This window comes from Neophocaena asiaeorientalis, unplaced genomic scaffold, assembly GCF_003031525.2.
Source record: "Neophocaena asiaeorientalis asiaeorientalis breed wild unplaced genomic scaffold, Neophocaena_asiaeorientalis_V1.1 scaffold5, whole genome shotgun sequence".
Classification (NCBI taxonomy): domain Eukaryota; kingdom Metazoa; phylum Chordata; class Mammalia; order Artiodactyla; family Phocoenidae; genus Neophocaena; species Neophocaena asiaeorientalis.
The window spans coordinates 15,762,358-15,776,740 of record NW_020174698.1 but is presented as its reverse complement, the minus strand read 5'-3'; the positions used below and the strand labels follow the sequence as shown (position 1 = coordinate 15,776,740).

Genomic DNA, 14,383 nt, shown 5'->3' with positions numbered 1-14,383 from the left:
GTCAAACGCAAAGGCTCTGGAGCCACCTAGACTTGGATTTGAACCTTGGATGTGTCATTCTGGCTGTCATATTATAGACAAGTTTCCTAATACAGGCATACCTTGTTTTATGGAGCTGTGCTTCACTGCACTTCACAGATACTGTGTTTTTTACAAATTGAAGGTGTGTAGTAACCCTGAGCAGAGCAAGTCTACTGGTGCCATTTTTCCAACAGCATTTGCTTACTTCATGTCTCTGTGTCACATTTTGGTAATTCTCGCAATACTTCAAACTTCTTCATGATTATTGCATTTCTTGTGGTAATCTGTGATCGGTGATCTTTCCTGTTACTACTGTAACTGCAGGTGTGGTGGGAATAGTGAGAGAACTAGAATTAGAGGTGGAGCCTGAGGATGTGACTGAATTGCTACAACCTCACGATAAAACTTTTTGAGGAGTTACTTCTTATGAATGGGCAAAGAAAGTGGTTTCTCGAGATGGAATCTACTGCTACTGAAGATGCTATGCAGATTACTGAAATGACAGCAAAGGATTTAGAATATTACAGAAACTTAGCTGATAAAGCAGCAACAGGATTTGAGAGAATTGACTCCAATTTTGAAAGAAGTTCTACTGTGGGCAAAATGCTACCAAATATTGTCACACGCTACAGAGAAATCCTGAGAGGAAGAGCCACTGATGTGGCAAACTTCCCTGGTGTCTTATTTTAAGAAACTGCCATGGCCACCCCAACCTTCAGCAACCACCACCCTCATGAGCCAGCAGCATCAGCATCGAGACAAGACCCTCCGCCAGCAAAAAGATTATGACTTACTGAAGGCTCAGATGATGGTTTGTTGTGATCGGTGATCTTTCCTGTTACTACTGTAACTGCAGGTGTGGTGGGAATAGTGAGAGAACTAGAATTAGAGGTGGAGCCTGAGGATGTGACTGAATTGCTACAACCTCACGATAAAACTTTTTGAGGAGTTACTTCTTATGAATGGGCAAAGAAAGTGGTTTCTCGAGATGGAATCTACTGCTACTGAAGATGCTATGCAGATTACTGAAATGACAGCAAAGGATTTAGAATATTACAGAAACTTAGCTGATAAAGCAGCAACAGGATTTGAGAGAATTGACTCCAATTTTGAAAGAAGTTCTACTGTGGGCAAAATGCTACCAAATATTGTCACACGCTACAGAGAAATCCTGAGAGGAAGAGCCACTGATGTGGCAAACTTCCCTGGTGTCTTATTTTAAGAAACTGCCATGGCCACCCCAACCTTCAGCAACCACCACCCTCATGAGCCAGCAGCATCAGCATCGAGACAAGACCCTCCGCCAGCAAAAAGATTATGACTTACTGAAGGCTCAGATGATGGTTTGCATTTTTTAGCAATAAACTATTTTTTAATTAAGGTATGTACTATTTTTTAGATATAATGCTATTGCAGACCTAATGGACTACAGCATAGTGTAAACATAACTTTTATATCATTGGGAAACCAAAAATTTCATGTGACTTGCTTTACTGCAGTGGTCTGGAACTGAACCTGCAGTATCTCTGAGGTATGCCCATATATCCAGGCCTCATTTTATTTATCTATAAAAAAAGGATAACAATAGAAAATACTTAACAGATTCTTAGATTTTCAAATAGAATATAAATAAAGCTCTTTAAAAGGAGCACAATGAGTAATTATAATAACTACTGTTGATAAAAATTGATAAACCTCTGGCTAGACTGACCAAGGAAAAAAAAGGAGGAGACACAAGTTATAAATATCAGGAATGAAAGAGGGGACATCACTATAGGCCCTAAGGAAATACAATGAATGACTCTATGTCCTAGCTTAGATGAAATGGTCAAATTCTTCGAAATATATAAACTGCCAAAGTTTACCTAAAAAGGAATAGATAACTTGCAAAATCCTGCATCTACTTTGAAAATTGATTCTATAGTTAAAGACGACGCAAAACAGAAACCTACAGGCTGAGATGACTTCATGGTTAAACCTACCAAACATTTATGGAAGAAATAATACCGACTATACCAAAGCTTTCAAAAATATAGAGAAACAAGGAACACTTCCTAACTCACTTAATGAAGCCAGCATTATCATGATACCCAAAACAGATAAAGATATACTAAAACTACACACCAGTACCCCTCATTAATATAGATGCAAAAAACCCTGAAAAAATAAAAATCAAACAATACATAAAATGATAACAGATCATAACTAAATGAAGTTTACCTTGAGAATGCAAGACTAATTCAACATTCAACTATTGATCACTGTAATTCATCATATCAACAAACTAAGGAAGAAAAAGCAAACCTCAACAGATACAGAAAAAACACTTGATAAAACTCAACAATCATTCACGATTAAAAAGAAAAGAATAAATCTCTCAGAAAGCTAGGGAACAGAGGGAACTTCTTCAATCTGAAAAAGGGTATTTACAAAAATCCTGCAGCTAACATACTTAATGATGAAAGACTGAATGCTTACCCCCAAGATCAGAACATGGCATGGAGATCAGCTCTCATCACCTATTCAAAATCATACTGGAGGTTCTAGCCAGCAAAATAAAACAAGGAAAAGAAATAAACAATGTACAGATTGAAAAGGAAAAATTAAAATTGTTCATATTTGCAGAAAATGATTACGTAGAAAATTCCAGATAATCTACAAAAACATATTAAAACTAATAGTGTAGTAATGTTGCAGGGTGCAAGTCAATATACAAAAATCAACTGTCTTTCTATATATTAGGAAAAAACAATTAGAAATTGCAATTTTAAAATAATATATTTATAATATTACCCCCAAATATGAATACTTGGTTATAAATCTTAAAAAAGACGTGCAAGATCTGTGTGCAAAAACTACAAAACATTGATAAAGGAAATCAAAGATGATGTAATCAAATCAAGAGATTCTCCATGTTCATGGAATGAACTGAAAACTCAATACTTTTAAGATGTTTCCCCAAACTGCTCTATAGATTCAATGCAAGTCCAAACAAAATCCTAGTGGGATTTTTCTTGTTATAGAAATTGACAAGGTGATTCTAAAATTTAAATGGAGAAGCAAAGGAAATAGAAGAATCAAACCAAAAAAGAAACTAGGAGGTCTCACACGACCCAATTTCCAGATTTACTACAAAGCTGAAGTAATCAATTTTGTGTGGTATTGGAGAAAAGATATAGACAGACAGAATAATGAAATAGAATAAGAGTCCAAAAATAGGCCCACAAATATATGGTCAAGTAATTTTTGATAAAAATGAAAAAGCAATTCGATGGAGGAAGGATAATCTGTTCCACAAATGGTGCTGTAATAATTGGATATCCTTACGCAAACAGAAAAAAAATCATTTTTTCTCCATACCTCACATTTAATACAAAAATTAACTCATAATGAATTAAAGACCTAAATGAAAAATGTAAAACTTATAGAAGAAAACAGGAAAAAAGCTATGTGAACTCCTCTGGTTTCTGGTGCAGCACTTAAAGAGCTTAGAAGTTGCTAATCCATCCTAAAAAGTGAAAGCGTAAACAAACTGAAAAATCAACAATTGTTCTAAGATCCATCAAAAAAAATGAGCTCACAGGGCAAACTGCTGCCCCCAGAATTGGAAAGACAGAGAATTATAACTTACCAGAACAGAATCCTCTACCAGCACCAGCACTGGGACAGGAAACCCTGAACTGTAACTGACAAATTGCTGGAGCCTCCTTGTGGACAACTCTGAGAATTAAAAATTCCTTAGGAACCCAGTCATGGAGGGGGTGGGTACACACACTTCTGTGAGTTTCATCTCCAAGAGCTCTACCAGGTTCTCACATTGAATATCAACAATTTGTCTCTGACATTGTAAACAGAGAGATTAAAAGTCTAAGAAAAAATCAAAAAGAAATTCTAGAGATCAAAATCACTAGAGACGAAGAATGCCTTTGATGGGCTCACTTGTAGAGGGGACATGGCTACGGAAAGAATCTCTGAGAATAAGGATACTCAGTAGAAATTTCCAAAACTGAAAAGTAAAGAGAAAAACATGGAAAATAGCAGAACAGAATATCCAAGAACTATGGAACAACTACAAAAGGTGTAACATACGTGCAGTGTATGTAATGGGAATACCAGAAGAAGAAAGAGAGAAGGAATAGAAGCAGTATTTGAAGCAATAATGAGAAATTCCCAAAATTAATGTCAGACACCAAACCATGGATCCAGAAAACTCAGAGACTATAAAGCAAGAAAAACACTAAAGAAACCATACCTATGCATATGATTTAAACTTTAGAAAATCAAAGGTAAAGAAAAAAGTCTTGAAAAAAGCCAGAGCGGGGGAAAAACCACCTTACCTATAGAGGAGCATAAATGAGAATTATATCCAACTTCCCCTCAGAATATTTCAATACAATCTAAAAAATACATTAAGGCAAGACTAGCATTCAGAAGTGAAGATAAAATCACACTAAGTTCTGCACTGGTTAGATAACATCCAGAGCAGGAGTCAGCAAACTATGATCTGTCGGCCAAATCTGGCCCAACCACCTGTTTTTGTAAAAATCGTTTTCTGGAACACAGTCATGCTCATCATTTACATATTGTCTATGGCTGTTTTCACACTACAATGGCAGAGTCAAGTAGTTGTGACAGACATTGAATGGTACTCAAAAATCTAAAATATTTATATCTGGCCCTTCACAGAAAAAAGTTGCGACTCCTGATGTACAGTATTAATATCTACATTGAGACATCAAATTTTAAAAGAAATAAACAAATAATGAAGGACATGGAAATAATGCCACTTAAAAAATAGTTTACTGCATAGGCTATGATTAGCCTGAAACAAAGATTTAGAGAAGAGAAAGTAATAATTATTACATATCTAGAGAACTATCCTATGGAAGAGCAATTAAGCTAATTTGGGGTGGCTTCAAAAGAAATTACTGAGACCAACGTGCAGAATTTTACAGGGAACTACTGGAAACCTTGAGGTGTTTAAAAAGGAATGAGCTACTTTGCAAAGGAATAAACTTTTCGTCAAAGTAATCTTTAAGTAAAAATGGAAAGTCCAGTTATCAGAGATAGTGTAGAAACGTATTTATGCAGTGAATAGGTGGCTGAACAACGTGAAATTAGAAAACACCGAGATGAAAGAAAATGAAGATACAACATACCACAACTAATGGGATGCAGCTAAAGCAGTGCTCAGAGAGTAACTTATAGCTATAAATGTCTACATTAAAAAAGAAGATAGATCTCAAATCAACAATCTATGCTGCCACCTTAAGACACTGGAAATAAAGCAGAGCAAACTAAACCCAAAGAAAGCGGAAGGAAGGAAATAATATATAACAGAAACTACTGAAACAGAGATATAAAAACAATAGAGAAAATTAATGAATCCAAAAATTGACAAATTTTAGCTAGACTGACCAAACCAAAAAGAGAGAGAAGAATAAAATTACTAAAATCAGGAATTAAAAAGACGGGACATTATTAATGACTTCACAGAAATAAAAAGTATTACAAAGGGATACAACAATAACTGTATATCAACTAATTAGATAATTTAGATGAAATTGACAAAACTCTAAAAAGACACTACCAAAACTGACTCAAGAAAAAAAAGAAAATCTGAACAGACCTATAATAAGTAGGGATTGAATTAGTAATTTAAAAACTACCCACAAAGAGAAAACCATACACAGATGGCCTCACTGGTGAATTCTACCAAACATTAAAAGAATCAAATATGAATCCTTCACAAACTCATCTTTAGAAGTAGAAAAGGAGGAAATACTTCCTAACTCATTCTCTATGAGAACAGTATTACCCATACACCAAAAATCAAAGTAAAGACCAATATCTCTTATGACTACATATACGAAAATCCTCAACAAAATACTAGCAAACCAAATCCAGCAATATATAAAAAGGACTATATAACCATAACCCAGTGAGATTTATCTCAGGAATCCAAGATTGGTGGTATAACATCTGGAAATCAATTAATGTAATATCCTCATATTAATAGAATTAGGGACAAAAGGCATATGATCATCTCAAAAGAGGCAGGAAAAGCACTTGACAAAATTCAACCACCCTTCATTAAAAAACACTCAAACCAGGAACAGAAGAGAACTTCTTCAACCTGATAAAGGACATCTTCTTCAACCTGATAAACCCAGAACTAACATCATTCTTGATGTAAGACTGAATGCTTCCCTGTTAAGATCAGAAACAAGACAGGGATGTTCACTCTCACTACTCCTATTCAACACTGTACTGGAGGTTCTAGGAAGGGCAATTAGGCAAAAAATGAAATAACAGACATCCAGAAGGGAAAGGGAGAAGGAAAACTATCCCTGTTTGCAGATGACACGATCTTACATATAGAAAATCCTAAGGAAATCACTAAAAACTACAACTAACAAATGAGTTCATCAAGGTTGAAGGATACAAAATCAATTTTAAAAAATCCATTGTATCTCTATATACTTGCAATGAAGAATACGAAAATATAATTAAGAAAGTAATTTCATTTAGAAAGCATCAAAAGGAATAAAATACTTAGGAATAAATTTAACAAAAGAAGTATATAAAACTTATACTGTGAAAAGTACAGAACATTGTTGAAATTTAAAATGACGTAAATGAAAAACACCCCATATTCAGACTTTTTTTTGCTTGTGCTTTTTATCATCTCTCAAAAATACTGCCTAATCAAGGGCCAGAAGATTGATGCCTGTGTTTTCTTCTAAGAGTTTTATACTTTTAGCACCTTACGTTGATGTCTTTGAGCCAGTTTGAATTATTTTTTGCATATTGTGTGAAGAGGGATCCAAATTTATATTTTTGCATGTGGATGTCCAATTTCCCAGCAGTAACTTTTGAAAAGATGATTCTTTCCCTAATGAATTGTCTTGGAACCCTTATCAAAAAGGAACTGACCATAAATGTATGGGTTTATTTCTGGACAATCAACTCTGTCTTGTTGGTCTATATCGTTATGCCATTACCACATTGGACTTCATCAAAATTAAAAGCTTTTGTGATGCAAAAGACACCCCCAAGAAAATGAAAAGATAAGCTATACTACAGGAGAAAAATTTTGCAAACCTGGTAAATACAAGTCTCTTATCAGAGACTATATATTCTATATATATTTAGAATATATAAATAACTCACAATCTAACCATAAAAAAGACAAATAACCCAATTTTTTAGATGGCTAAAGGAGCTGAAGAGACATTTCTCTACAGAAGATATACAAATGGCTGATAAGCAAATGGAAAATGCTCAACACCTTTAGCCACCAGGGAAATGTAAATCAAAACCACAGTGAGAACGACTTCTCACAGCACCCAAAGGTATAATCAGAAAGACACAGTAACAAGTGTTGGTGAGGATGTGGAGAAATTGGAAAGCTTATACACTGTTGGTGGGAACGTGAAATGGTGCAGCCACTCTGGAAAACTGTCTAGTAGCTTCTCGTTACCATATGATCCAACAACTTCACTCTTAAGCATATACCCAGAAAAATGAAAACATATGTCCCCCACAAAAATCTGTATACAAATGTTGATAGCAATATATCTGTTATTAAAAAAAAATCACTGTGTAATCATACCGGGGGTATTTAGAGATAGATTCTTTGCATGCTGGATTCAAGGCCTTAACGGGCACAAATTCTACCAACAAGATCCACCAATTAATTAGCTATCAGTTCATTGTGAAACCTTTCCACTTCCTATCCTTGCTAGTTTTCTACCTTTTCTAAAAAACCCTGCATATAAGGCCTCCAACCTCAGGAAGCTGACTTGCCTAGCTTCCGTCAAGCGTGACTCCATCTAACGTCATTTGTCTCTATAGTAACCGACTAAAAAAGCTGCTGTGCTTAGCAGAGGTTTTGTGCAAGCAGTGGTCCAGCCTAGAGATGTTTTAAAGACTTGAGTCCCCTCTCTACTTACCACTGAATGCTTCCTGGTACTAGGGAAAGGACAGAGCCTCTGACAAACAGGAGAGGTGGAGGGTGAAAGCGAAAAGGACTGAATGTAAAACATGAAGGACAGTGGACTACAAGTAGAGACTGAGTTCAAAAGGAAACGAGTTTAGAAGGAGCTTCATTTATAAGAGGACTAAGAACACATGGTTAAAAACTAGACACAAGAAACAGAATATAGGGCTTCCCTGGTGGCGCAGTGGTTGAGAGTCCGCCTGCTGATGCAGGGGACGCGGGTTCGTGCCCCGGTCTTAAAAAAAAAAAAAAAAAAAAAAAAGAAAGAAACAATATAATTATCAAGCATTTCCATCCATATTCTTCTGGTCAGAAACAATACCATGATATTGACATCAGCAGATTGTCCACAAGAAACATGATTATGGTGCTTCAGAAAGCTGACTAGTATTAATAGTGATCCAAAAGATGTTTAACAGTATAGTCCAGCTATGGATAAGGGGCCAAACACAGCTTCTCATCAACAAATTTGTAACCTAATGGTGGGTAGCAATAAACACAAAACAGTGAAACTGTTACAGAGAATGGAGGAGGGGGACATACTTTATGTAACAAACATAAAAACCTTATTAAGAGTGTAATGATGCATTCCAGGATCTATCCTCCCCACCTCCCAATCACTCCTCCCGCAACAGGAGACTTGGCATCTGCAGCCTCAATGGGGAGGCTCCCACAGCTCTGCCTTGGCTGCAGCCTCCTCTCACTCCCAGTATATACCGGGGCAAACCTCATTCATGGAGTTTTGTTCCTCAAGAGTTCATTCATCAAGTCATTACTACAGTGTCTGCCAGCCTGTGGGTTCTTCCAGGAAATTATACCAATTGCTTTTCTGCACCACGTAAAGTCCACTTTAAATATTATCCGACACAGTGGACAGAAAACAGAGAAGCACTAAGTCAGCACTTAAAGGAGCAGGTTTCTGAGCACCAGTGTCCTCATTTGTTATCTGGAGATGATAATATCTTACCTTCCTACCATACCAGTGTGCTACAAGGCTCAAAAACAGGTTATTTAAAAATTTTTTACAAATAGTAAAGAAAACATCATAGGTATATACATATATGCCATATATCTGTATGTATACCGTATATATATACACACACACAGCCTTTATTGTGATACCATATTTTGCCTCCTATAGAACTTTAACCATTACTGTTAAAGTTGCATGTAACACTTTCTACTCTGTGCCATACTGACTTGATTACATAGTTATCTTTCCTACTGGACCATAAGGTCTTTGAGGATAATGTCCACATGCGTTTTTGTCTTTGAATATTCCGCAGAGCCTAGCACAATAATTCACATAATAAATACTCTCTCTCTACATATATAATGAGTTATTATTATTAAAATCATTACTCTAGGAGTATTCCTTCTGGAAATGTCTGTAAACTGCAGCAAATCTCTACGTTCTACATTCATACAGAAATTTTCATTTAAAACTATCGTGAAATTTTGACATCCTATAACTAATAAGAATAGGGAGCCCTTTAAACTAACTAAAGATCATATTACAACAAGCCTTACATGAGAATTTTTTTAAGAGATGGGGACAATAACGCAAATGTCTTCTCAAAGAGAATTCAAGACAGTGATAATATAATTACCCCAGGTGAAATTTAGGATTTGAACAAAGGCAAGAGGTCAGCATTTCCATACCTATGATAACTTCTGCAGCAGGTAGGGTCTGAGACTTGATTTAATTCTTAGTTCTAATACATTTTAATCCAGTATATTTTAATTTATTTATTTTTAATTTTTGGTTGCACTGGGTCTCTGTTGCTGCACCCAGGCTTTTCTCTAGTTGAGGCGAGGGGGAGCTACTCTTTGCTGCAGTGCACTGACTTCTCATTGCGGTGGCCTGCCTTGTTGCGGAGCGCTGGCTCTAGAGTGCAGGCTCAGTAGTTGTGGCGCACGGACTTAGTTGTTCCGCGGCATGTGGGATCTTCCCGGACCAGGGCTCGAACCCGTGTCCCTTGTATTGGCAGGCGGATTCTTAACTACTGCGCCACCAGGAAGGTCCCTAATCCAGTATATTTTAACTTAATCCAATTTAATTCTAGTACATTTTAACTCACTCCTTCATCTAGTTTTGTGCGTGACTTCAATTTAACTTCAAGTTTAAGATACTTAGGAGCCCTCTGTAGATGAGCTTTGGAGCACAGACGCGAGTTGCATCTGGTCTGCTCAGAATTTAAGGTGTGCACGCCCTACAGCAGGCACTTCCTCTGAGGAACAGCTACAGCACCCCACCCCACCCCACCCCACGGCCTGCTGGCATGGCTAAATGGCCCCTTGATAGATGGACAGTACGTGGATTAAACACACTTAGAGTACCAAATAAACTTAATTCTGGGAGGAAAAATTACACCTGCATTAGTTGGCTAGGGCTGCCATAACAAAACACCAGACTGGGTGGCTTAAACAACAGTAATCTATTTTCTCACAGTTCTGGAGGTTAGACATAAAAGATCAGGTGTCAGCAAGGTTGGTTTCATTTGACTTACAAATGGCTGCCTTCTTGCTGTGTCCTCACCTGGTCTTTCTCCTGTGCATGAGTGCCCTTGGTGTCTCTTTTTACGTCCAAATTTCCTCCTCATATACAGATGCCAGTTAGAATGGATTAGGGCCCAACCTAAAGGACTCACTTTAACTTAACCACCTCTTTAAAGGCCCTGTCACCAAATACAGTCACAGTCTGAGGGACTGGGGGCATAGTAGTGCTTCAACATATGAATTTGGGGATGGAGGGCACAATTTGGCCCATAACGATAGCTAACTAGGTTCATTTATCTCTGTCATAGGCATTAATTTAGGCTTTGTTCATTTAAGAGCCAAAGCATCCTTTTTCAGCCATCCTTCCCCCAATCAGTCTGTACAGAGAGAAGTGATTTGGGGATTACATTCGGTGTAGACCTCCAAGCATCATGTGGGTCCCCTTGGGTACCTAAGACATGACAGCATTCATGGTGACCCATCTGTTGCAATATGGTTAACTGTTTGAGGGTCACCAAAAAGTTGTTCAGCAACAAATCTTATAGACTGCCTCTGAAACCAGAATAATGCTTTTACAATCTTTACCCTTATGGCATGCCAGTTAATTTAGAGATATGCGAGGGTACGTCTGAGAATCCCTTTGGCCTTTCCTAGAAAGCACTGTCAGCGGTGAGGAAACTATTGGAGAGCATACCCAAAGGCTTTTAAATACTTCTGAGGGGCAGTAACAAAGAGAGTTAAGATGGGAAAGGCAATATGAAAGCCCTGGAGCCAATTCTGTGGCTTCCAGTGAACTAATAGGGAGGGTTTTTTTTCCCCTTAAATACTGTTATATACGACATGTTAAACAAAAGATTTCAAAGAAAATAAGCCAAACAAGTAGTATCCAGTAAATCTTCTCATTCTTCATGCTGCATATCCACCAGAAGCGAATCTTATGATGAGACGCACCTTATTATGACACACCTATGGTCAGATTCAAAATGCACTTGATTTTACCAAGCTTATAAGGTCATTTTTATAAAGCAAGTGGATTAGAATCTCCTCTTAATTGTGCCTGCAGTAATCAGGAAACTCCATACACCATTCTCAAGGGAGTCATGTTTTATACTTCAAATGGTTATTTATCTTATATGTCCAGTGTGTCTTACAGCATACAGCAATTTATACTTTATCTGAGGCGGTGTTAGGCACAGCACTAATAACAGCGAACAGAAAATACAGTTGATTACTCAACGCAATCTGCATCTGTGGCCACAGTATCACTCTTATAGTCTAATGCACACAAGCAACTGGGCTTGAGGCAACCTTTTCTAGTAGGTCATATATGACTGCTAATCCACTGATGAATAAATGGGATCCCCACTCTAAGTACTTTCCCTAAATGCAGGGAGGCCTGGTATTAGCTGTCCCATATTAATTTTCAAAAGACCATCAGATGAAGAAGTCATCAAAAGCAAACTACTTAGGTATGAACAACGCCCAAAGAATGATAAGTGAAAAATTCTCCGCACCATACTAAGAGAAAACTTCCAGCATAGATGATACTTAAGAAGTAATTTTCTCTCTGAATTTAATTAGCCAAGTTTAATGGTTTCATTTCAAAATACTTAAGGGAAAAAAAAGGTTTATGCAGCAGCAACAAAAAAAATCCCTTTATACCCCTCTTACTTAGTAAACAGAAACAGTTCAACAACCTTAAAACTGTGTTACAGCTCTCCCTTTCCCTACAGAGGTAGTAAAGCAGCATAAATACACTGACACTGAATGGAGAATAATCAAGCAAAGGTTCCTCTGAACTTGTGGTGTCTGCCACAAATTTTTACTTACTAACGGTTTAGGTCATGAATTTTTTGAAAATTGCATGTCTTGGTATGCTTTTGTGGTTTCTCCTCTGCTTTTCCCTTCTCTGTTATATCTGTTGCCCTTTGGTCTCCTGACACTTCCATTTTCTCCTTTTATGTTCCTGCTGTGCCCACCGCACGGGAGAAACCTGGGCGTAACTGATCCCACCTTTAATCATCTTTTTCTTATTCCAGACTTTCCGGTTGGAATGGGAGGAAGAAGACCCAGGTGCAGCCCAAATATTACCTATTCCACAAAGTGTGGGTGGAAAAGCGTCTCCTCGCCCTTCATTTTGTATCTATTTAACTAACGGCGCTGTCGTGCCCAAACGCATACTGGCCAAGAACTAGATTTCCAAAATGGCTTTGCTCCTTTCGAGCTGGCATCAGTCTATAAAATGCAATTTACTTCCACTGCAACCAACCCTTCCCTGTACCTCAAATACTACCCAATATACAGACAACTGAACCTAACCTAGTGTAGACAGCGGATTCACATCTGCTAAATTCAGTAGAGAGCCGGCACAGCCGTTGGACTTATGTAAAGAAAGCGTTAAAAGAAAAAAAAAAAAAAACCAAAAAACCACACTAAGCAAACCCGAGGGGCGGGCTTCGCCGGAGATCGCGCTCTCCCGCCGCCGTGCGGACGACGAGCAACCCTCCCCGCCGTGGCCACGCCCCCTCCGCCTAGCCGTGGCCACGCCTCCTCCTCCGACCCCGCCCCACCGAGGCCACGCCCGACGTGAGGCGCGGGAGCCGCCGGGCCGGAGGCGGGGCTTGAGCCGCCCCTCCCACCGCCGCCGCCGGCGGCCTCCGCGCGGGCCTCACAGCCCGTATTCCACTCACTTTGTTCTCCGCCTTTGTCCTAATCCACACCAGCAGGTGGAGCCGCAGTTAAAGTTTCCGAGTCCATTCCGAGAGCGGGAGCCCATCTTGCTCGCCGCGGAGGCCCTCGCTGGAGGAGGAGGGTCAGAGCTCGGGTGCAGCCAATCGTGGACAACGCTGCTAGTTATCAGAGCAGAATGGGCTGTAGTTTAGTGAAATAGGAAAGCTGCAAAACACTGTGGAGTGTTCCCGTGTAAATAAAAAGAGGAAAAAAAAGTTTCTCAAGTCTCCGCTGCACGACGTCGGGCCGGGGGTCTGCGCTCTCCCGAGCGGCCACGCGCTGGACTTTATTGTGCCGCAACAAGCCCCCGTTCCCATTGTTTGTGTTTTTTTCAAAATATGGCAAAGGTTCAGGTGAACAATGTAGTGGTGCTGGATAACCCTTCTCCTTTCTACAACCCATTCCAGTTCGAGATCACCTTCGAGTGCATCGAGGACCTGTCTGAAGGTGAGTCGGGCGCCCGCCCGCCGCCGGGCTGTCAGTTGCGGGCTGCAGACGTTGAAAGTTTCCCGGGCCCGGCCTCGCGCGGGCGGCCGGTGCTTAGCGCCGGGCGGGCTGCGGGCTCGGCTCTGCGGAGGGAAACTTGAAGTTGATGGACGACGGCCGGCGAGGCGCGCGCGGCGTTTGGCCGCAGCCGGGGCGCCTGCCGCGGCTCAACTTGCGAGGAACTTGTTCGAGCGGAGGTAGCCATGTTGTCAGCTTTGTCTGGCGGGCGGACGGTTCGCGAGACCCGCACTCGCGCCCGTGGCGCCGGCCGAGGGTCGCGCCGGGCTGGCCCCCGGCCGCCAACGGCCTCCGCGGCCCCCACGGCCCCAGTGAGGAGGTGGGAAGGAGAGGCATGTATGTGTGGTCGCGCCGGCGAGTTCGCAGCGGAGCCATCTTACCGAGAGTAGAGAACTGGGCCACCGACCCCGGCGTCACGACGCCTCCTCTCCGCGGGTGACGAACGCGGCGCCCCGCCTGCCCACCTTCCTGCCCCCGAGCAAGAGGCAGATCCATTTTTAGGGCTTACGCTGGAGTTGCTGTACTCTCCTGGGTGGCCATGCCCGGCCGCCTCGGGGAGCAGAGCGAGGCTGTCCTTGCGCTGATTTCTGGCTCCCTGGACCAACCAGCAGGGGAGGCGGGCGCAGG

General features: G+C 40.2%; 2 protein-coding genes across 10 annotated transcripts in view; one reads left to right on the top strand and one right to left on the bottom strand.

Moving 5' to 3' along the window:
* The window catches only part of MCM9 (minichromosome maintenance 9 homologous recombination repair factor), a 107,765-nt gene that overhangs the window by 56,542 nt on the left and 36,840 nt on the right, over nt 1-14,383 (bottom strand). The window lies entirely within an intron of this gene.
* The window catches only part of ASF1A (anti-silencing function 1A histone chaperone), a 14,035-nt gene continuing 12,868 nt past the window's right edge, over nt 13,217-14,383 (top strand). Inside the window, exon 1 of the mRNA XM_024759150.1 lies at nt 13,217-13,699. Within this exon, the coding sequence (XP_024614918.1) occupies nt 13,591-13,699 (109 nt within the window). The 5' untranslated portion in view covers nt 13,217-13,590. The remainder of the gene's footprint in view (nt 13,700-14,383) is intronic.